This window comes from Solea solea, chromosome 13 (assembly GCF_958295425.1).
Source record: "Solea solea chromosome 13, fSolSol10.1, whole genome shotgun sequence".
Lineage (NCBI taxonomy): Eukaryota > Metazoa > Chordata > Actinopteri > Pleuronectiformes > Soleidae > Solea > Solea solea.
The window spans coordinates 17156338-17178457 of NC_081146.1; the positions used below are offsets into that span (position 1 = coordinate 17156338).

General features: G+C 40.0%; 3 protein-coding genes across 3 annotated transcripts in view; 1 reads left to right on the forward strand and 2 right to left on the reverse strand.

The window, feature by feature from the left end:
* Window positions 1-707: 707 nt before the first annotated feature.
* On the reverse strand, window positions 708-10903 carry LOC131471408 (hepcidin-like). The gene is made up of 5 exons (XM_058647942.1): window positions 10821-10903; window positions 8649-8749; window positions 1279-1444; window positions 1122-1199; window positions 708-973 (listed from the first exon to the last, which is right to left on the reverse strand). The coding sequence occupies exons 3-5, from the start codon at window positions 1363-1365 to the stop codon at window positions 884-886; spliced, it is 255 nt and encodes an 84-aa protein (XP_058503925.1). The 5' UTR covers window positions 1366-1444; window positions 8649-8749; window positions 10821-10903; the 3' UTR covers window positions 708-883.
* LOC131471409 (hepcidin-like) lies at window positions 3098-3844 on the forward strand. The gene is made up of 3 exons (XM_058647943.1): window positions 3098-3278; window positions 3358-3426; window positions 3575-3844. Exons 1-3 carry the CDS (start codon window positions 3192-3194, stop codon window positions 3668-3670), a joined length of 252 nt encoding a protein of 83 aa, XP_058503926.1. The 5' UTR covers window positions 3098-3191; the 3' UTR covers window positions 3671-3844.
* Window positions 10904-12305: 1402 nt separating the features above from the next.
* Window positions 12306-22120, reverse strand: part of rspo2 (R-spondin 2) — a 55194-nt gene continuing 45379 nt past the window's right edge. Inside the window, exon 6 of the mRNA XM_058648687.1 lies at window positions 12306-13789. Coding sequence (XP_058504670.1) covers window positions 13674-13789 — 116 coding nt within the window. The 3' untranslated portion in view covers window positions 12306-13673. The remainder of the gene's footprint in view (window positions 13790-22120) is intronic.

Consider the following 22120-nt stretch of genomic DNA (forward strand, 5'->3'; position numbering starts at 1 on the left):
CCATCCAGCTGTTTCAAGCAACTGTTCCGCTTTCTCTTGGTGACAATTAGTTGGTTTATTGTAAGAAATTCGTCAAAGTTTTACAGAGGGGCGAGACCAACATTCACCTAGTGCGCTGCCATACCGGAAGTCCCGCTTTGATTATTCTATTCTATTTGTGTATATTTAAAGTATAAGATTGTAAAGATTTTCACGTCTGAGGGAGATGAACTCAAGAACTGATTTGATTTTGTGAAACCTCAGTGATGAGACTCTCTATAAGGAATTAACCATTGCATCACACAGGAAAAAACAAAACTCATCCCAAAAGTTTTGACTGTTTTGGCAAGACTTGTGGTCCAACTCAGTAAATAACCTTGTTTTACTTACTCTGCTATGGATTGGAATCAGACATTATGAAGCGAGGATTTAAACAGAGACACAAGGATGAGTAAAAAACAATTGAAAAAAAGCTCATTCAATATTATTATCCATTCTGCCACATTTCCTTTGAGGGCCATTGGGCAGGTGGAGCCAATGGCAGCTGTTATTGGGGGAGATGCAGGGTAAACCCTGGATGTGTTGCCAGACTATATAAGGGCCAATTTACAGAGACAAACAATAAGTCAGTTTACCGTCTCCAAATAATCTGATGCATGTTTTTGAACTGCTTCAACACCATGCAGCCAAACTTGGGGAAAAAAAAAGATATTTAGAGCACATTGTATTGAGGTTGTAATAACATTTATTGATAAAACACCTTCAAAAGTGAAGTATGTGGATGACACAGTCGCATCACTGAGCACACACAACAGTACAGCATGACCACATGAAGTATGCGAAAACTTCAAGTTAACGTATATCACAAGTAATGAATATTGAATGGCTGTTCGAGCAGGAATCCTCAGAACCTGCAGCATATTCCACAACCACCACGAGGGCAGCAGTCGCAGCAGAAGCGGCACCTTCTACGCCTCTGTCCTGTATATGGCATCTGTGTGAAAGACAAGAGTCATGAGAAGGTCTCCTCATCTTCACTCTGATTATATTTGAATCCTAACATGAACAGAGTATAAAGACCTATTTAACATGTGAATTATCTCATGTTAATTGCCTTAATGCATTCAGTAAACTGAACATACCATCCCTGAGTCCACTGGTATCTCTTGCTGTTCTGCAGCTGGATTGTCGTTACCAACTGCCTTCTCCAGCTCTTGTATCTGATAGTGACAAAATACAATCTTAGTATGTAGGTAAGACATTCATGACTAATAATAAAAGGCAAACTAATTTTCTCACCTCAGTAAACGTGGCAGCGCTCTCCTGAATACAAATAAAGGTGAGCACTACGATGGCCACTGCGACAGCAACACTGAATGTCTTCATCTTTCAAAGGTCTGACTTCGGTAGTTGAGATTCTGGGACTTTTTGTGTGACTCGTGTCAGCTCCTGTGTGTTCTCCTCTCTGATGGTTGAGAGAGTGAAATGTGCTCGTATTATACTGACATGGGACGCTGTTTCCTCATCATTTACATCTCTTTTTGTTTCTAGGAGGAGTCTCACATTTGAGTATCATGTGAGTGTGGAAATGAAGTGGAAAACTCTCTTTGTGCAACAGCTTGTGCAAATTCAAACCTTTTTTTCCTGGTTGACTTAAAAGATCAGCTCCATCATACAATATAATTTGCAGTCTTTGTGGCATATTGTCTCTTAATATGGTGAAATACAATACAAATTCTGACATGAACAAAATTTGTGCATTACTGCCATTTTGTCACGCCTAACAATTTAATTTGTAAAGGTATTCCAATAATTAAATTGAGATTTATATCACACTGCATCATGAACAGAGAATTCTGCTTCTTGATCCATTAAATCAACAGTTTAACACATAATATATTATTGGTAAAATTAAGGTTTATTGTCATGATACACTGAAGTATAATATCACAGAACAAACAACTGCAAAACTGCGTGTCTTCATTTTCAGAGCACAAGTGGTCATGTGTGTCCTTAAAGTTGTTTTGGCGACTCCCCTTTCTGATGGTTGATGGATGTAAAATGTGCTCTTATTTGTACTCACTTTTGTTTATACCCCTCTTATCTGCCCAGGCCCTCTTGGTAGAAGGAGGACACCAAGGGCCAGACATCAGCTCCCCAACTGAAGGCCCTTCAGTATAGAGCTAAACAAGCTTCCAGCAACAAGAGAACCCTCTCTCCTGATCTCCATGCAAGCCTGCTCGAAGCAGCCTGTTATCCTCCCATCAGAGCCAGTGACACCAGAGCCTGGCCTAAGGATCAACTAAGTATCCAGAGCCAAGTTAGCTCCAACTCACTAACTTTGTACAGTAAGGAGAAACCTGAGCAACAGACACAAGAAACATGGTCAACCATCTACCGTCTCTGGACCAACGGACAGCACCTCAAGTTTCTTTGTCAAGCGCCATCTTGATTTGTAATGTACCTCTACCCGACTCAGCCATTTGGTCTGCACACACCCAGTCGTCACAAAGACACACACACACAGACAGACACACAATTTCAATCTTTGATGCCTTTTTGAATGAATATTGCCAACCTCTTCCCTGTAAAATTCCAATCCTTCTTCTGAAAATGAAGACACGCAGTGTTGCAGTTGTTTGTTCTGTGATATAATACTTCAGTGTATCATGACAATAAACCTTAATTTTACCAATAATATATTATGTGTTAAACTGTTGATTTAATGGATCAAGAAGCAGAATTCTCTGTTCATGATGCAGTGTGATATAAATCTCAATTTAATTATTGGAATACCTTTACAAATTAAATTGTTAGGCGTGACAAAATGGCAGTAATGCACAAATTTTGTTCATGTCAGAATTTGTATTGTATTTCACCATATTAACAGACAATATGCCACAAAGACTGCAAATTATATTGTATGATGGAGCTGACCTTTTAAATCAACCAGGAAAAAAAAGGTTTGAATTTGCACAAACTGTTGCACAAAGAGAGTTTTCCACTTTATCTCCACACTCACATGATACTCGAATGTGAGACTCCTCCTAGAAGCAAAAAGAGATGTAAATGATGAGGAAACGGCGTCCCATGTCAGTATAATACGAGCACATTTCACTCTCTCAACCATCAGAGAGGAGAACACACAGGAGCTGACACGAGTCACACAAAAAGTCACAGAATCTCAACTACCGAAGTCAGACCTTTAAAAGATGAAGACATTCAGTGTTGCTGTCGCAGTGGCCATCGTAGTGCTCACCTTTATTTGTATTCAGGAGAGCGCTGCCACGTATACTGAGGTGAGAAAATTAGTTTGCCTTTTATTATTAGTCATGAATGTCTTACCTACATACTAAGATTGTATTTCGTCACTATCAGGTGGAGGAGGCAGTTGGTAACGACAATCCAGCTGCAGAACAGCAAGAGATACCAGTGGACTCAGGGATGGTATGTTCAGTTTACTGAATGCATTAAGGCAATTAACATGAGATAATTCACATGTTAAATAGGTCTTTATACTCTGTTCATGTTAGGATTCAAATATAATCAGAGTGAAGATGAGGAGACCTTCTCATGACTCTTGTCTTTCACACAGATGCCATATACACTTCACTCACAGAAGCATCGCAGGTGTCGCTTCTGCTGCGGCTGCTGCACTCGTGGTGTTTGTGCACCGTGCTGCAAATTCTGAGGATTCCTGCTCGAACAGCCATTCAATATCCATTACTTGTGATATATGTCTTGAAGCACGTTAACTTGAAGTTTTCGCATACTTCATGTGGTCATGCAGTACTGTTTGTGTGCTCAGTTATGTGACTGCATCATCCACATACTTAACTTTTGAAGGTGTTTTATCAATAAATGTTATTACAACCTCAATACAATGTGCTCTAAATATCTTTTTTTTCCCCAAGTTTGGCTACATGGTGTTGAAGCAGTTCAAAAACATGCATCAGATTATTTGGAGACGGTAAACTGACTTATTGTTTGTCTCTGTAAATTGGCCCTTTTATAGTCTGGCGACACATCCAGGGTTTACCCTGCATCTCCCCCAATAACAGCTGCCATTGGCTCCACCTGCCCAATGGCCCTCAAAGGATATGTGGCAGAATGGATGTGCTGCAAAATTCTGAGGATTCCTGCTCGAACAACAATTCACTATTGAATAGTTATGACTGTTGTGTTGAAACTCATTTAACTGGATTCTGGTCACTTGATTTGGTCACGCTGTAGTTATCGCGTGCTCACCAATATAGCTGTATTAGCCACATATTTCTAGGGTGTATTATCAATAAATTTTAATGGTTAATTAATACAATCCACTTGGGACACATTAATAGTGGTGTTTGTCTCTGTATGTTGGCTCTGTGACAGGCTGGTGATTTGCCCAGGTTGTACCATGCCTCTTGCATGTCAGATCAGGTCATTTCCAGCCACACAAATGGCACATGACAGTGTTTGTGAAGGTTATCACTAAACAAAACAAGTGATGGGAAGAAGGAGCTTTTGAATATTTCACAAGATATTTGGAAAAAAGTTAATCAATAACCATGTCAATCATATACATGTATTTTTTCATGGCCCCTCTTTTTTCGATACATTTTATGTGAATACATTCACATAAAGTATCACTCAGGATGTGTACTTAAATGTACTTTGGTGGTTTTTGTTGTCATAATTCCACCTGTTTAGCCTTTATGAACAGAAATGGTGTAATGTTGTTGTATGCTGCATCCATTATATGGAAACGGACTCTGTTAAGCAATACTATCACACCTTACTGAGGGAGTGTTTGTGTGTATACAGGGGCAGTGCAGGGGGCATTTATCCCATCAAACTGCTGAATGACCAGGTTTTTTGAGCAGTACAATTCATATTTGAAGATTTCCTCTTTGTGTTTTCGGTCATACTCCAACCTGCCTGTAGCCGTCTTGCTTTACTAGTGCATGTTGCTGTTGCCTCCATCTGTCTTGACATAAATTACGTGTGTGTGGGGATGACGCTGTGCCACGCAAAATGTTGAAGTGATTTAAATACAGTCATTTGGAGTTTACAGGCTACAATTTTAAAATAAATGCATTTGCTTATTAGTTGAAAATATGATTCATGAACAGGTACAGGAGCTGGAGGAGGCAGTGAGCTATGAGAATCCAGCTGAAGCGCAAGAGGAGACATCAGTAGATACCTGGATGGTACGCAAGTGAGCTCATTTATGCTTTTCCTTCAAAGTTCACAGAGACATTGTGGATAAGACAAGACAAACGGGATGATTAACCCAGCTCATATGTCCTGTCTTTCACAGAAGCCATATAACATCAGAGAGGAGAAGTACAGTGGGCCAGTAAGATGCCTTTATTGCTGCAACTGTTGTGTCCCCAGCATCTGCGGCATGTGCTGCGAGTAAGATTAGTAGATTCTTGCCTGGCCTTTCAATTTGTTGTGCTAATTTATCTTTAATATCAAAATTCAAATATCAGTGGATTTGGTCATGTCATAAAGTATTCTGTGACTGCATCAACACATGAAGATACTACTATTGTTACTACAGAGTTTTAACATGTATGATATTTGTATACAGTCAATAACACATTGTTAGTACAGTATGTAAGTCCACATACTGGGAGCTCAGGAAGTAACATCCTCCACTGGCCACTAACAAACACCACTACCAGAGGGATTTAATTTTCCAAGGGTGGTCTCTTGTCCACATGCTAACCAGGCCCAGCTCAGCTCTGCTGTGCTTCACTCATGATCCAATCAAGTACAGGGAGGTATGGCATCCAGCCATGGTGGTATGCATGCTATTGTGTTACTTTCAGCACGGCTGCATTGCACCTCACAAGTATAATAATCACAGAGGTCAAATAAATGGGCCGGTGTTAATTCATTGAAGAAATGATTAGGGAACACACACTTTCAGATGGACTCTAGAGAAACAGCATACAGAATGGTCAACATAAGTCAAGTCATGCAAGTGACAAGCAGAACAATGGCAAACGTGTGGTGTAAGCTTGTGTGATTAGGATTTAATTAGCCGCATACACACACAAGTGTATGTAAATGCCAAAACGCGCACATTGGATCACACTCACACATGCACAGACTACCAGTCTGGAGCCTGGCGGAGTCCTGCTCTGATCCCACACTCATGCAGCCTTGCAGGGGGCTGAACGTGGTGCCAGGCCTGCCTCACGCCCAGACGGATGCCCGTTGTACGCCCCCATACCAGCAGTGCTGCTGCCAAACCACACAGGGAGATAGTAAATGAGAGCAGAGGCCTCTGTTCAGTTTCCTCGCACACAAAAACTGTGTGGTTTCTTTGCTCTGACTCATACCCATGCACACATACAACGCAGGCAGTCAGCCATTAGAGGCCTGTTCATCTGTGAACTCTTGTATTCTAGCTCTGCAAATCATCAAGTTAATTTTTTCGTATGTGTATTCTAAAGTACTCTGGCGGTAAACTACAAAATCCTTGATGCTGTTGTTGGTTGAATAGTAGACAGTTTTAACTAGAATTGTAGATCCGTTTTAGAGATGATTAAGACCAGAAAAGTGCAATATACTGTATATGCAGACCATGCAATTGTAAAAGTTAAATCATAGACTGATGAGAAACATCATTATTTTGCAGATATTCTGTGGAAAGCTTGTCAAGTCAAGGAGGTTATGTAGTGGCTGATTTTTTATGTTTGTTTTACACTGATAACTCCAAAACTAAACAATAGAATTGGATAACATTTTATGTACCAATGAAGAGACTGTTAGACTTTCGTGGTATGGATTCAGGAATTTATAAACAAAAACAACAACTTTTATTTGGTAGAGAAACAACTAACCAGATAAGAGAGTGTACGGACACTGTGGGAAACAAATGGCCTTTGGATTTATACACTCAAATGTGTCATTTCAAATTAATAGCTTTATTATTAAATTTCATTGGACAATAACAGTCAGTGCAGTTAGTGCACGAGGAAATATGAATATATCAACCAAATTTAAATGAAACGCCATATGTCAACTTTATAATGATGCTTCAGAAAAAGTCTGAGCCACAACAAATGAAGGCCATCAGCCAACTACTCAACATTAGAGAAGTTTAGATTATACAGAGCTTTACGGAGATGCTGCTCTGGGTCTGAAGAGTTCATACATATGGCACATTGTTGCCTGCAATATCTCACTTGCCTGCAACTGCTGCAGACTGTCAACCAACAGATTAGTCATCACTTGCTACAGTTTTATCACTTACACAAGCAACAGCAGCGCAGAGTGTGAACCAGAGGTTCCACCGCAGGTCACACTCCACGGCAAAGGCTGGGAGCCAGTCACACACATGCACACACACAATCAAGGCTGAGAACCACTGTCACGAGGTCAAGACCTCCAGTACAGCTGAGTTGATTAAACACATTTCCACAACCCACACACTGCCCAATAAAATCCACCAGGCTCAGGGATGATGATTGCCTTTCACTCACAGGGAGCATCACTGGCTCCAATCTCCCCAGAGAGTGTAGCACCAGCACCAGCGAGTGAGACTATGATATACAACACCCTGCTGCATGGCTCCACTTCCACCTATACTTGCCTTAGGGAAGCAATCAGCCTTGCTTCTTGTTTGTACATGCATATGTGTAAGAATGAATATTTCCTCCACAGACCCTCCACTTGGAGGCAAAGGTTGCTTCTGAAGCATGGCACTGCATAATCCAGTTCTCAATGAAGGCCAATGGGGGAGATAAACATTCCAGGACAATGAGACCCTCCTTTACCCCCTACCGTTCTCATACCTACTTAAAATCTGCTTGCCCACAATGCAACGCTTGGCTCACTTGAGAGAGCCCCCCTGTGCCGGAAGCAGTTTTGTACCACTGCAGAAAATCATATCCCCTCTCCTGAAAGCCACAAGTGTCAGCTATGGCTCAGATACAACCCTACTGGGCCCTCATTGAGCATATTATATCCAATTCAACTGGTCTTAATATGCTTTAATAGGACCTGCTTTCGATTTATTCTCCCTTGAAACCGGTTGTAACACGGCTACTAGGCACATATAAAAATCCAAATGAATGGAGCAGGGCTGCCAGGCACTCCAGAGGGGGAGAAGAAAAATATCCTTGTGGATTTGTCCTCAGCAGCTGGCTCTTGAGCCCAATATAATGGTTGTGTCCATATAGCTTTCAGAGCACCGGTAAGAGGAAATATTTGCCCAGTCTGTAATGTGTTTAAGGTGCACAGTATGATTCAGTTTGGGTCATTAAGTGCTTGCGTGCCACATCCTGAGTGAAAGGACAGAGCTGCTCAACCTATATTCCCTTAAGGTGAACAGGGACAATGGCTTTGTGTTGTGTTTGGATGTCAGTGGAGAAAAAAAAGCCAGGTATTTTAGCGGAGCACAGTGTTAATCAAACCTAAAAAAAATACTTACAGCACCCAGAGGAAACACTACATTGGTTGAGTATAGAAATCAGTTCCATGTAATGAATGGTGTTAAAAAAATGTCCCCTACTGCACCTGCTGTTATAAAGACCTAACCACTGAATCACTACCACAGCAATATGACTCATAAATATTCCCCAATTTGTCATCCCGGAGTGAAATAAAGTCCAACACAGCATGATGATATTAATACCCAAGGTGAACATTACAATCGTGAATGTTTTTACCTTCCTGTCGAGCAGGTGAAGCGGATGTGGCGCTGCTTCAGGACTGTGATCAACATCCAGGGCATAGTTGGCAGTGCAATCCCAGCGCAGCTCAAATGTTTCTGCAGCAAAGCAAATACATGTCACGGACAATTAGCTTTTATTGAAGGACGTATTTATTTTGGGGATTAACTTGGTACCAGACAACTCCAAATGACACCAAAATCAGCATGGCGAGTTGACTTTGGATTGCATGGTTGAAATTAGGAGCGAGTTTAGTAATAAGTCAGCCATTAATGCAGGATTGTACACACATCGTGATGGCAAACATATGGAGAACTTGTTCAAAATATTAACATCTACTTGTCCTTTGAACTTTCCCTTGCCAAACACAATGACTAAACCGTAGGGATGTTAATAAGTCCAGATTTCCCACAATTCGGGGCAAATTAAGGCCTATTATACATTATTAAAAATAGCAACAACAAAAAGAATTACAACATTTATTATCCCGGGCAGTCTTATTTCCCACTAATTTCATAACAACCGTTTGTGCCTTCTACACTGAAGCAAACGTGTCACACGTGTCAGAGCTGCACACTCACTGTAGACTACAGCATGCAAATGTAGAGCAGAGGTTCATGAGCCTCCCTTCTTATCCTCTTACTGTCATGTGAGGTACATAGTGTTTACAATAGATGCACTTACGTGCTGCTCTAGAAGCACAGATTGCTATCACTGATCTATAGAGTTTCAAGCCCACTGGGTCGTTTCCTGTTAGTGGTTTCACTTGTTGTTCGTTTGAAGCAGGCTTTAATAATAGGACCCAACAGAACTAATGAAAATGCTCTCTGTCAGATTAAAAGGGAGCTTCAGTCTCAGCCACCTAACCACATTCAGCGCAAACATTAAAATACACACACACAGTGGCATCCGTACACACAGACACACACAGAAGTGGTTTACACAGGGAGGACCATTCCTTCTGATGTGCGGATGACTGCTAAACCTCTTAACAACACTAAGAATACCACCAGTGTCCTGTTTCTCACAACAGCAGGGAAAAAATGAGGGGATTGATGTCGAAGGGTAAAGGTGAGGGGAAATAAACAAACCTATTCCCCTGAAATTTGCAGTGCAATTCTTTTACCACATTTATTTGCCATTGTAGACACCACAATGTGTGCTTTAGTGGTGGTCTTGTGCTTAATGAATCCACTTCAGTGCAGTTCCTCTCCGTAAGCCTTTAGGTTTAATCCCCCAGTCTGGAGCAGTGATAGTCTGGCCCAGGGGATGACATCTGTGAATCGTTCATTAACTTGTAACCAGCAGCAGATGTCTTTAAAAACAACTTGCTACATCTACGCCTTATTTTTGTTCCCTGCACCAGTCGGCTTTGCTTTGCTTCATTCACTGATAAACCTGGCCGATCGTTGGCGCCAACTGTGAAATGTTCAGGATTATTTGAAAATATTGTGCCCGCCATTCTACTATGGATGACGATTACAAGTGAAAATGCTGCATTTAATAGAATGGAATAGAATATTACAATATTAATCCCCCTTGAGGGTAAAATTACTTGTGTTACAGGAGCAAAAGAATGATAGATGAAATGATGAATAAACAAAAAAAGATAATACAATCGTTTAGTATACATGGGCAACAATTTTGGCATTAAGATGTAATAAAAGAGGTTGCAATATTGCATAAACAATGGTTATAAGGCTACTTTTAACTTTTGCTAATAGGTTTTCCGGAGTTACATACAATACAAATAATGTAGATCTGAGATAACTACTTCAAATCTGTCATTAATGTGTATATATATATATATATGTATATATTAGAAATAAAAGCAATATTACACTACCTTAAGCGCCATTGTACTGAATGCATGGCTGTAATGCAGACATGGGACACACAGTCCTGCTGATATTCAGTACAACAGCACGATGTTCTACAAACGATTTAATAGTTTAAAAGTTGAAGAGCAGAAGCAACAACCGATTACGTTTTATTTATTTAATTTAATTTAATTTAATTTAATTTAATTTAATTTAATTTAATTTAATTTAATTTAATTTGATTTAATTTGATTTGATTTAATTTAACGAGTTGAATGGCTCCGCCAAAGAAAGTATAACAATATTCACGACGAATTATAAGTCATCATGCTTATATTTAGTATCCTACCTGTGCTCATTAACTGCCATGGCGTCCCTCGCTGACGTCACTTAACTACAGCGAGAGGGTATCCTTCCACATGAGGACCGCGGGGGGTGCTGTATCCTTGTACTTTAACTTAATTTTCGACGTACTTTGCAAGAGTGTAGGTTGATGGAATCCGTGTAATCAGTAATTATTATGAACACCTGTGACGCGGAGTGATACTACAGTGAAAAGTCTGTTACACTCTCGTCCAATCAAATGACTTCTTGCTCTCAACTCGTCGGAACTAACTGATGTATAACTTAACTTATAACTTAAAACATATTTTGAACTAAAAATAAATATTTATTTTGGTAAAAATCAAATCAACATATCTTATGTTGTATTTTACAAGCTCATTGTAAGCTCAACATACAGAGTTTGACTAAATTAAGAAGTAGTAAATACATTTCTCAAATTAATTTAATAATAGCAGCTACACAGTTTATCTAGAATATTTAAATCAGCGGAGGATGGAGTAGAAGCATTGTTATTATTAGTAGGACTTGTACTGTAAAATACTGGCAAAATACTGTGTATATGAGGCAGCATGTTCCATATCATACGATATGTGTTGTAAAATATGCCTTTATGTTGTGGAACATTTTAATATAAGGCATAATGTGCATACAGATTGTTCATATGTACCAGAATTGTTCATTTAATATGTATTCAGATGCATATTTTGGCTTTGTAGAAAGTTTGGGGCTGTGAAAATCAATGTGTTCTTTGTGTAAAATATGCCATGAAAGATGTTCAGGGACTGAAAACTGCTGAGCATTTGGCCTTGAGATACATTGTTTTAACATGGACATTTTCCCTAAGGAAATATCGTGTGTGATTTCGATGTTAAGCGCAGGAAGACTGTGGTCTAGTGTGTCTCAGGATGATAAATATGTGATTCATCTGCATCCATAAGCTGTCTGGCAGATTTTAATCCTTTCTCCTTTAGGACAGCGATTATACAGTTTGAATCTTGGGCTAAATTAGCCATGACTTTGAATTAAAACATATTCTCTTTGCCCATATAAGACTTTTTTTTTTACAAGCGGTTTTGTGATGTTTTGAGGTCCATGAACATGAATAAGTTTAACACGCATTACATGATGATTGAATGTGTGTGTGTGTGTGTGTGTGTGTGTGTGTGATGAAAGACAAGCTTCACCACCAAATACATTACATGTTAGGGCATTACAGTATGATGGTGGAAGTGAAGGAGCCACCAACAAAATGCACTGGGTTTGAGCGTCATAGCAAATTACAAGCCCTTTTACAGTGCTGTCATGCTGTTAAAGCCCAATCGAGCATATCCAATCCTTTGGCTGTGTGTAGAACTTATGTCATGCAGCGTTTCATGATGGGTTTCACAAATGTTTACAATCACACACTAAAGTGAGACAAGAAAACCAGCAGTTTTGCGGAGTTTATCCACATATATTATAACCATAGACAATAATGAAGGCTTCATCGTACAGTCACATGAAGTGTATTTTAATAAAACACAATGTACACATATGCAGTCCTATGACCATACATTTGCTGGATCCTAATTATTAAACCTAGAATATGTCAAAGCATAATTATCTTTGTCTTTTTGTCGTCTTCTTTAAAACACTGAAATCAGTAGATGAGGTCAAATGAATGTAATACAACACTTTGCATGACATCAGACGGAAACCTTTTCCACGTGGTGAAGATATGCATATAAGAAACTCAAAGAATATTTCCGCATATAAGAGTAACAGTATGAGGCAAAAATTCTCACTGAACAAAAAAAGTACAAAATAGAATTAATAAATAAATCAAATATATACCATATAAATGAAATAGCTATGTTGCGGCTATGTTTATTATTTGTTTTTAATCATTTTAATCTGTAGCTTGGTATTACAACCATTTTTATCTCTAAAACATTTAGAATGGTGAACAAGTCAATACTGAAAATACAGTAATAAGCTTTCATAATCAGATAAACTATGTACACAAGTCTGTCGCCATGCTAGTCAAACAACTAAATTTCTTCTTTTTTATCCACACTATACAGTTAGAGCATAAAGCGGTCTGAACGTAAACAGTTTGTGCTGAGAATAAAATACTTTGCAACTATGCATGGTAATTTCATTAATATTACTCTCAAAAATGTACATAACATAAAGGCCACACATGGGAACACTTGGTCTCCATTTAGAGGGGAGGTGAGGGTAGCTTTGACATAAATATAGGAACAAAAAAAAAAAAGTCTCTTTCAGTTCAAGATGCCATTTTCTGGTCCATCGGCATCATTTGCTTCAGCTGAATCTCTTCTGCCTCTTCACTCTCCATCTCTTCTTCTATCCTCCTTGGTTCAACCCCCTCCCCGCCGATCCAACCCGAGAGCAGTTTTGGCTTTTTTCCGGACTCCCTCACTTCCACTCCTAAGCACCTCTCTCCACCAAGCTCTCCCATCTCCATAGTCTCTGGTTGCCTGTCCGTCTTCCATCACGTGGGAAGATTAATGACATTATATTAATGAGGGAAATGAGTTCAGTAATGTCAACTGTAAAGTCCACAAGGCAAAGCAAGGGGTTGGGCTGGGGGAACAGAGTCACCTCGCTGTTCACTGAAGGAGGGGAGAAGCAGCGGGAGGCAGAGACATGAAGCAAGTATTTAGTGTGGTGATACTGACATTCTACATTAGACATATATTGTTGTAGAGTCATGGCTGGGTCCTGGTTGGCGTGGGTGTGGGGGTTGGGGTAGGAGTGAGAGGCAGGTGGGACTCGTCGTCGGTCAGAATATGGGTGCAGCAGCGGCTAGCAGCTTCGCGTTGGTTCTTTGTTCAATGGGCAGTTTCAGTCCTCACTGGCTGGAGCGCGCAGAGGCCAAGTGGTCACTGTGCTGGTTCTGGGCGCGAAACCTCAGCCTTTGCTTGTTCTTCTTCTTTGGATCTTTGGGTCGGTGCTTCCCTGAGCCACCTGGGAAAGAGAGAGGGGGGGGGGGGGGGATAAAGGAATGGTTATTCCTTCGTTCAGCATCACCCACAATTGTTATGCAATCCATCTACTCAGTACAAAAAGGTCTCTTTATTTTGCAAATGTGACAAGACCATGGCCAAATTATGGGCATTTTCAACTGCCCATATAAAGTACATTTAATTCTTATAACATTCCAATGATACATCAAATTTGTGCTTGATCTTTTTTTTCCTCCCAGATTAGTTACTCATCATTGTGATTCACTGAGCTTGTATTCCAGTAAATATTATGATAGATTACTACAATAAATAGATAGATGACTGATAAAGCACTAGGGATGAATCATTTTGGGGAAATATGTAATTGCAATTTTTCTCACAGATTTTGCACCTGCGATTTGATTTGCAGCATATTTTGTTTTTTACTGTCTGTTATAAATTACAATCCATTAATCTTCATACTCCATTGTATAAAACATCTTGAAGTCAGTCTTGTTTTAAATACCATGGAGTAATCATATGGAATCAACACTTGCATTTATTAGATTCTTTCTTTTAAAAAATGTACATTCTCCTTTTACTCGATTATACGTGTGTGTTTTTTCTTGTATTTATGTGTGGACAAAAAACAACACAAAATAAAAATATTTGCTGTTATAAATTTGAAATGTGATGAAACATTACCAAATGCCACTGTATAAAATATCACCTTCTCTATTAACTATTTCCAACATGCAAGACTTACATTCATTTATATATTTTTATTATTATTTATATATTTTTATTATTATTTATTTTTTATTTGCAAATATCACAAATTAACTGCAGCCTTTTAAATTTACACTTACATTACTTTGTTTCAAACTGCAATTGTGATTTGAAAATGATTAATTGTTAACTGCCCAAAAGCTCTAAATCATACGCAAAAAGTTCTGCCTCGTCTCAAAACTAATTGTCTATGTAACAAAGTGTCACTAAACCCAAAATGATATGATAATAATGCTAATAATAATAATAATAATAATGAATAGCTCACAAAAAACATTATTCTAACAACTTCTGCTAATACAAAGGGTTACATAAACCCTTTAGTAAGTAAACATAAAAGAAGTAAACCTTGTAGATCAGGTTTGCTGCAACACTCAGGACTGAACCTCAGCTTTAAACAAATGTCTGTTCAGACCAACACGTTTCACTGTCACTGCAACAGAGAGGGGCGATAAGTATGGGGAGTTGCATAACTCTCTCTAAGTTGGAAAGGTCTCACAGCCCAAGGTTAATCCATCCCAGGTTTCACTAGGATGCGCAAAGAATGCTGGGAACTGACTTCCTGCTCTCATGGAAGCTTGTGTGGTGGAGGTTCTGCACCCACTGTTCTTTGTGACAGAGAAAACTCTGGCTACTGAACCACAGAGCTACAGTCTGGCTGCCAAGGCCACAAATAAGATAACGAGGTGTGTGTGCGAGATGTATGTGTGCGAGGAGGGGAGTGAGTGTGAGGGAATTTAAGGGAAAAGAAAATGTAATGGGGGAAAGTGGAGTAAGGCTTGGATGATGAGACGCTATCTGGATCCTGACCGAGAACACAAAGAAACAAGCCGTGCTATGGTTCACTGAGAGGGGGAAGCACAGGAAGACGCCACAGAAACAAGCCTCAAACGCAGGCTCACACTGCCACATTCTGGGTGTCCTTACTGCACTTGTTCAAGCTTTTTCTCACATGGAAATCAGGTAACAGTGTGTAAAATGTGGCATTATCTTTAATTGCCTTCTCATATGTGCTGGCATTGCGCTGGCCCTTTAAGCACCCCTACAGAAGACCTTTTTCCCCATTCTCAGGGCTACACTGTGAGGTAGATTTGAAAATATTCACTCGTTTAAGCCGACATGCATGAAAAGGCAAGATATTGCTCTGCTAATAAGGTCTCCCAATGAATAATCCAGATGCATGCAAACATCAAACCATCGCCGAGCTATTTCCTGCAATTAATTTAATCTTGTTATTTTGAGTCACATTGCCGATTTGAGCCATGGCAATAAAGTTTCTCACACACGGCTCCTTGTTAAAAGCCACCCTTTGAAAAACAACCTCCACATCTCTTCCATCAAAATCTCATGCCATCCAATTGAAAAAATATTACTGGAGGACTTTGTCCACTTGCTTGCCGATGCCACTTTAGATTTCTTGCGTGACTTATGGTATGATAATGTTTGTAAATCTGGAGCTGAAAGGCATTTGGCCTATAGGTTCATTTTCCTAATTGCGCTTTAAAGAGGTCATTTTCATTCAAATCATCGTTGCTAGGTGCCTGATAAACACGGCTTTCGGTGCAATCAACTCAAGATGAATTACATTTGACAGCAATAAAGTACATTGTGCAGCATTAAACTCCATCTGCAGCGGGCAAAGCCCCCGCGGGCCATTCCTTGGATGCATTGAAACTGAAAAAGGCTGCATTTAAAGCAATTGCTTAAAACACAAATAAATATGTGAGAGTTGGGTTAAAAAGTGGTTTTCCAGGCTACTTCAGGACTGGGCAGGGTGGCTTTAATCCAAAGACTTGTACACTCCCTGTAAGCCAAAATATCCCAACAGTTAAATGTATTCAAGATGATGAGAAATATTTAGATAATTTTAAAGTCCAGCCAAAGGTAACGCGGATCTTACTACCCTTAAATCAACCAATAAATGAAAATGAAAATGCTTAAAGAACTCAATTTGTTCATAAAACTTTATATTTTTCACAGAATAAAAAACACTGAAAGCTGAGACTTTATCTTTAAATATTTTTTAGCTTCTAAAGACATGATTGATCATCTTAGAAAAATGGAATGAAGCCGTGCAACATTTGTATCTGTTAAACATACAGTTTAGCATGAAATGATATGATACAGCATGAAAAGTTTAAGCCCCATTTCCACAACGTAATCCCCGCAGTAGTTACTGGTCGTTGCCTTTGTAGTGCAAAACTTCGTTTTTTTAGTTTTTCGTAGTCGTTGTTTGAAAGCTTGATGACAGCTGACACGACTATAAAAGTCAAATTATCATGTTACACATGAAATACACAAAATAATTTCATGGAGGTTATTATGGCAGGAACCAAATAACAACCCATGAGCTTAACTGTGATTCTTTCCAGTCATCTCTTTTAAATTGTAGCCTTTTTCAGATCCTGGATATGATAAAGTTACTGCACAGGAACCAGGAGCACTGCACAAGTCTCTGGTACAGACCAAACCTTACTCATCACACATAAATCTTTCACTTATCCTGGAAGATTTATTTTGTTTAAACGTGTGTGATCCATCATTTTCAACTGTAAAAAAACCTCAATATTTATCAGACGTCTTAATATTGGATTTCCACCTTCTGCTTAAACTCCCTTAAGTAACTGATGGCACTACACAAACTCCTCCTCAGCAATTTTTGACCATATTTCATAACCTAATCTCAGTGCTGACAACTAGAGGGCAACCAATCCCCACATAATTCCCATCCCCCAGTATCTGATCAAGTCCTATTGAGAGGGGTCTATCATATATTCTGAAGAACCCGCATTTTGCCTCTCCTTAGGGCACTGTGCACTCTGAACACTGAGCTTTCATCATCTCATATTTATGGCCGATGTAATCACTTAAGCTGATTACCAGAGTTCACAGAGGAAACAGTTTAATTTGCTTGGAAAGAAATGATTAAGTCATCTCAATTGGTTTCAGAACCAAGAACAAATTCATAAATCTTAGAGCATGTAAAGATAATTTTGTCTTGGAAGGCACAAGAGGTTTCAAATCATTTCTCTCTCGTTGTTTTGCCTTGTAACTGGCACAGTATGGATCAAATCAAAAGGGTATGGCTTTTATCAGAACATTATAATCCTTATTTATACTTTTCTTTCCGTTCTGGCAGTGTGTACTATCACTGCTGCAAACCATAATTTCACCAATGTTTAGTTTTCCCCTCATAGATACAATCTTCTCCTGCCAACTCCACATTTGTGATTCGGTTTAAAATTAAAAGTAAATCAAACAAACAAACAAAAATCTCAAGAGCAAATCAAAATGTTTTGTTTCTCCGAATCAGAAGCAGAGCCTGCGGTGTGGCGGTTGTTTACCGCTGTCAAAAGTGACCTTTGTAGAATTCTTTTATATATACACGCACGCGGATCTGCGCTCATACATGTGTGAGTGATACGCACGCCCTTTACGCCGTGTGTGCGGCAGTAAATCTGAACTTCAATGTCACCTATATGTGAGCCTGAGAAAGTGTCATTTTAATTCTTTTTTTCTTAACTGCCAAACCAGTGAGCAAAAAAAAATAAATGAATAAATAAACTACACTCCTCTGCATCCACTGTGGCGGGCGTTCCTCAATAACTTCTCCGAGCCAGGCCGTATGTGCAGTTTTCCCTTTTCTCCCATTGCTCTCCATCTCCCTGTGATGCTATTTGAGGCTCTCAGCAATAACAGAGCCGACTGCATGGTGAACATCCAACTAAGAGTTAAGCGCTATTATGCACATCATATTATTAGGCTTGCACTGCAGAATAATATCTCCTTGCGGAGCGGCAGTATGGCTACTTGTCCAACAGATGCCCTGAAAGGTAATCAGTCAAATCCATATCCAGGGGTAAGGAAGCCAAAGTCAAAGCTCTCGCTGTCTGTGTCAGCGCTAATATCTTTGTTTTGGAAAAGGGGACCAGACTCAAGAAGATGTATGATTTTACACAAGCTTGCATCATGAAATTGTGTGGTATTCCTGTGAAATCAGGACTTTTTCCCTCAACATGGATTTCCTCACTAAGAGAGAAGAGACTGTTGTACTTTGCTGGCCCTGAGGCTACTGTGGAGCTATCTATACGTTACCCTATAATCAAAGAGACCATGACCTTCTAAAAAACGAGCAATGGACCGATGGTCAGCACAGTCCAAGTGATTTAATTCACAATGGGCTCATCGGCATCGCAGAAATTGAAGGCCTTAATCTTATCTCCATTGCTTGTGGTTTGAGGAAAATCAATGGGTGACCTCACAGAAGCATTAAGACATACGGTAAATGTGATCCTATATTGCTGAAAACTGTACCCCGCTCTCCTGTTACCCCATCCTTCTACTCGACGCAGACAGACAATTAATAACTTTTGTCTGGGGCCGCAGGCTGGGGGGGGGGGGGATAAGCAAAAAGATCCAAATAATTTTGAGGAAGATTCGGGTGGACTTAAGGAAGGTAAAGCTGGATCTTTCACGGGCTAGTCTTTTTCATAAACAAGCCAAAGTGGAGGCCATTATTTGCGAGGGAAGGAGAGAACTGCTGGCGCCAGTGAGATTTGATTTCAGTGGCAGAAATTGGATTAGCAGCCATTACAGGCCTCCTCACACATACATTTATAATGCTGTGAAGGGGAAAGGATCCGTAGCCAGCCTGCGCTCTTGTTGCTCACACACACTGACATCTCCTCCGTCTGGGAAAAGGTTACAGACTCTGACACTGATCTATGCTGCTGCTCAACTTGGCCTTCACTTAATTTATAGGTGGGACATAGTTGTACGACCTCAAGTGGCCCAAAGTTCATTAAGGCTTAGGCCAGATAGAAGCCAAACCTATTACAATAATAATGCTTTTTTCCCTATGCCGCTGTCTGCCTGCCTGCAGGGAAATACTGTAAAAGCCTGATTTGACATTTGAGGAAGAAGAGAACATGATATAGATGAAAATAATGCTGATGTGTAGAGAGGCAGAAGTTTGTAAAAGATACGGATGTGGAGTGGAAAAGGTTTACTGTTACTGCGGCAGAGACACACACGTCAGATGTAAAGGAAAAAGGAATCAGCCTTTTGACAGAGAGGACAATCATTTACATGAAGCTCATCTTGCCAACCAACTGACAAGAGGCTTTCTGCACAATATCACTTAGCCTTAACAAGGTTACTCTAGATCACACTCTTTCATTCATTCTTTCATTCTGTCATTTCTCTTTCCTCATGCTCTGCTTACTATCACTGCACTGCTAGGCGAGAATGATTTAAAACATACACATTCCGATTTTAAAAGCTAATGTTGGGATTAGGTCGGTCATTATTTTCCCATCTATGACCCAGTGGAGGATCCTCATGCGGAGATTAAAAAAAAAGCCGGTTAGCTCACCGCTCTGCTCCCCGATGCTTCGTTTCCCCCCTGACAATAAGTGAAGGCAAAAACTTAGAGATTAACGTCTCTAAGCGAAGACGTCCCGGCAAAACATGCATGACTGGCATGGTGATTAATGCTCGAGATGGTCAGTGCAGACAGCGTGCTTTTTCCCCTCTGAGGAAGGTCGATGACACCAGCGCGTAACTGCCTCTGCCTACAGAACAGATGATGACCCAGCACATTAAAGACATTCTCCACTTAAAGTTGTCCACTCACAACTCAAAAGTCATACTCTGCTGCATTTCACAACATTCTAACTGTCCTCTTGTGCTGTTCTAGTGACCGCCTCTGGCTTGAGTGCTCAAAGGTCACTTGTCAAATTGAAACCTTCCATGACTTCTGAAAAAACTCAAACGTAGGTTCTGGCTTTCCATATCTATTTCCTAAACAAAAACTTCACTTAAATACTAACATAGTTTTTCATTTTGAACAATTTGGAACTACTTTGAATCCAACATTAATATGCTGCCTTTGTGATCCCCCACAATATTGATATTTGATTATTGTCATTATTTACTATTTGGCAATTACTTTCATTACATGACATTTTTGACTCATGAAAAGCACATTTGAAGAACTATTTTTTAAAACAGGACACTGGAAATTGGGGCTCAACAAAATAGCCACCCAATAGGTTTTTAGCAATTAGCTTAGCATTAGTCTCCGGAAGTCCTGTTCTTATAAATCCATCCAAAAACGATGTCATTGTCACCAAAAGCAGAAAATGCATATTAATGTTTTCCAATTCATTGCTCCCGTGGATGGGCCCAACTCCTAATAATATAATTATAATATAGCGGGAGATATAAACATGCTCACACTTTAGTGTTGCATGGGTCTTTGGTCTATATTGGAACCACAAACTAAAAAGTTTTCATATAAACTTCACATCAAGATTACAAATGGCTCTTTAAACTGCAGTGAGCAGATGCCTCATCCTGAGACAACTGGTCTCAGCTAGATTTCATCATCCCAGTGGTAAAGCGGTTCAACCATTTCTAAATGTCTGGTGGTACCAGACACTGGGAAGAAGAAATTAGGTCTGAGGAGTTAAATCACATGACGTGATATGGTTTCTGGGGTAGGACATCCTGCCAACTGTTACGGTTTTCCCACTTCCAGTTGCAGCAGCCAAAACGTGAAACTGGTAGTTTAGCGTGAAGGCAGACACTTGGATGCACACTGACGCCCCCTGCAGCAAAGATGGGTCTGCAAAACTCAGGCAATGTGCCAGCTTGTGAGATATGATCGTCATTCATCATTGTTCGGTTCTGAATTAAGGCACATAACTGATCATTATTGCCTTTTTTTCCTCCCACTAAATGGACCCTTGCTGTATTGCAGCTGTTTTACGTGGTGTCATGAGGGTAACGTCAGCGGGCAGGCAGTGAACAGCATCACCACTGGCCTGCTGAGGCTGATGCGCCTTGAAACCACAGGACTCAGAGAGAAGTGAGCAGCCCCCTCTGCGGTCTGCTATCTTCCCCAACTGACTCATCGACACATCTGGGCCTAAGTATATGGGGCTCTCCTGCCCCGTGGGCACTTGGGCAAATGAGGGATAATTAGCTTTAGTTGACTTTAATGAATGGCTTAATGTTGTGTTTCATTTCTGATGAGAAAAATATAAAGCTCAGCACTTAGCAGAGGGAGACCCCTCACTAATCTAGTGCTGCTATAGTGCTTTTCTATTTGTTGTTTGCATGAGGCTGAGGCAGAGTGAGCAGAAGATAGCTGCAGCATATGAGGGAGTGGTTTTTATTTGTGACCGCAGATTCAAAGATCAGGAAACCTGCTGCGAAATACAGTAGCAAATTCATCATTGGAGCTGGGAAGTTATTACAGATGTGAACTCTGCCTTAACTCAAAGATGGAAAGGGTCGTAGCACTCCACTTTGATTTCCATAGCTTCCATATCAAGATGAGATCTCCATGCAGGCTTTGATCCATCTTATAATTCTCATATGCTGTGATATAAAGCAGGAAGTGTCTTGCAGAGTTATGATACACATCAATCTTAGTTTCCGATAAGTGTATTGCATCGGGCTGACAAAATGAATCATTCTTCATCAGGCACAAGATACTGCATTGGATTTATTTGTCCTATTCAATCTTTGATGAGACGCTTCTCTCCAACTATATACA

Coding starts and splice junctions, on each gene's coding strand:
- LOC131471408 (XM_058647942.1), bottom strand. CDS start 1,365: ATGAAGACATTCAGTGTTGCTGTCGCAGTGGCCATCGTAGTGCTCACC. Junction 1,200..1,278: donor GCGCTGCCACGTTTACTGAG/GTGAGAAAATTA, acceptor TGTCACTATCAG/ATACAAGAGCTGGAGAAGGC. Junction 974..1,121: donor TACCAGTGGACTCAGGGATG/GTATGTTCAGTT, acceptor TCTTTCACACAG/ATGCCATATACAGGACAGAG.
- LOC131471409 (XM_058647943.1), top strand. CDS start 3,192: ATGAAGACATTCAGTGTTGCTGTCGCAGTGGCCATCGTAGTGCTCACC. Junction 3,279..3,357: donor GCGCTGCCACGTATACTGAG/GTGAGAAAATTA, acceptor CGTCACTATCAG/GTGGAGGAGGCAGTTGGTAA. Junction 3,427..3,574: donor TACCAGTGGACTCAGGGATG/GTATGTTCAGTT, acceptor TCTTTCACACAG/ATGCCATATACACTTCACTC.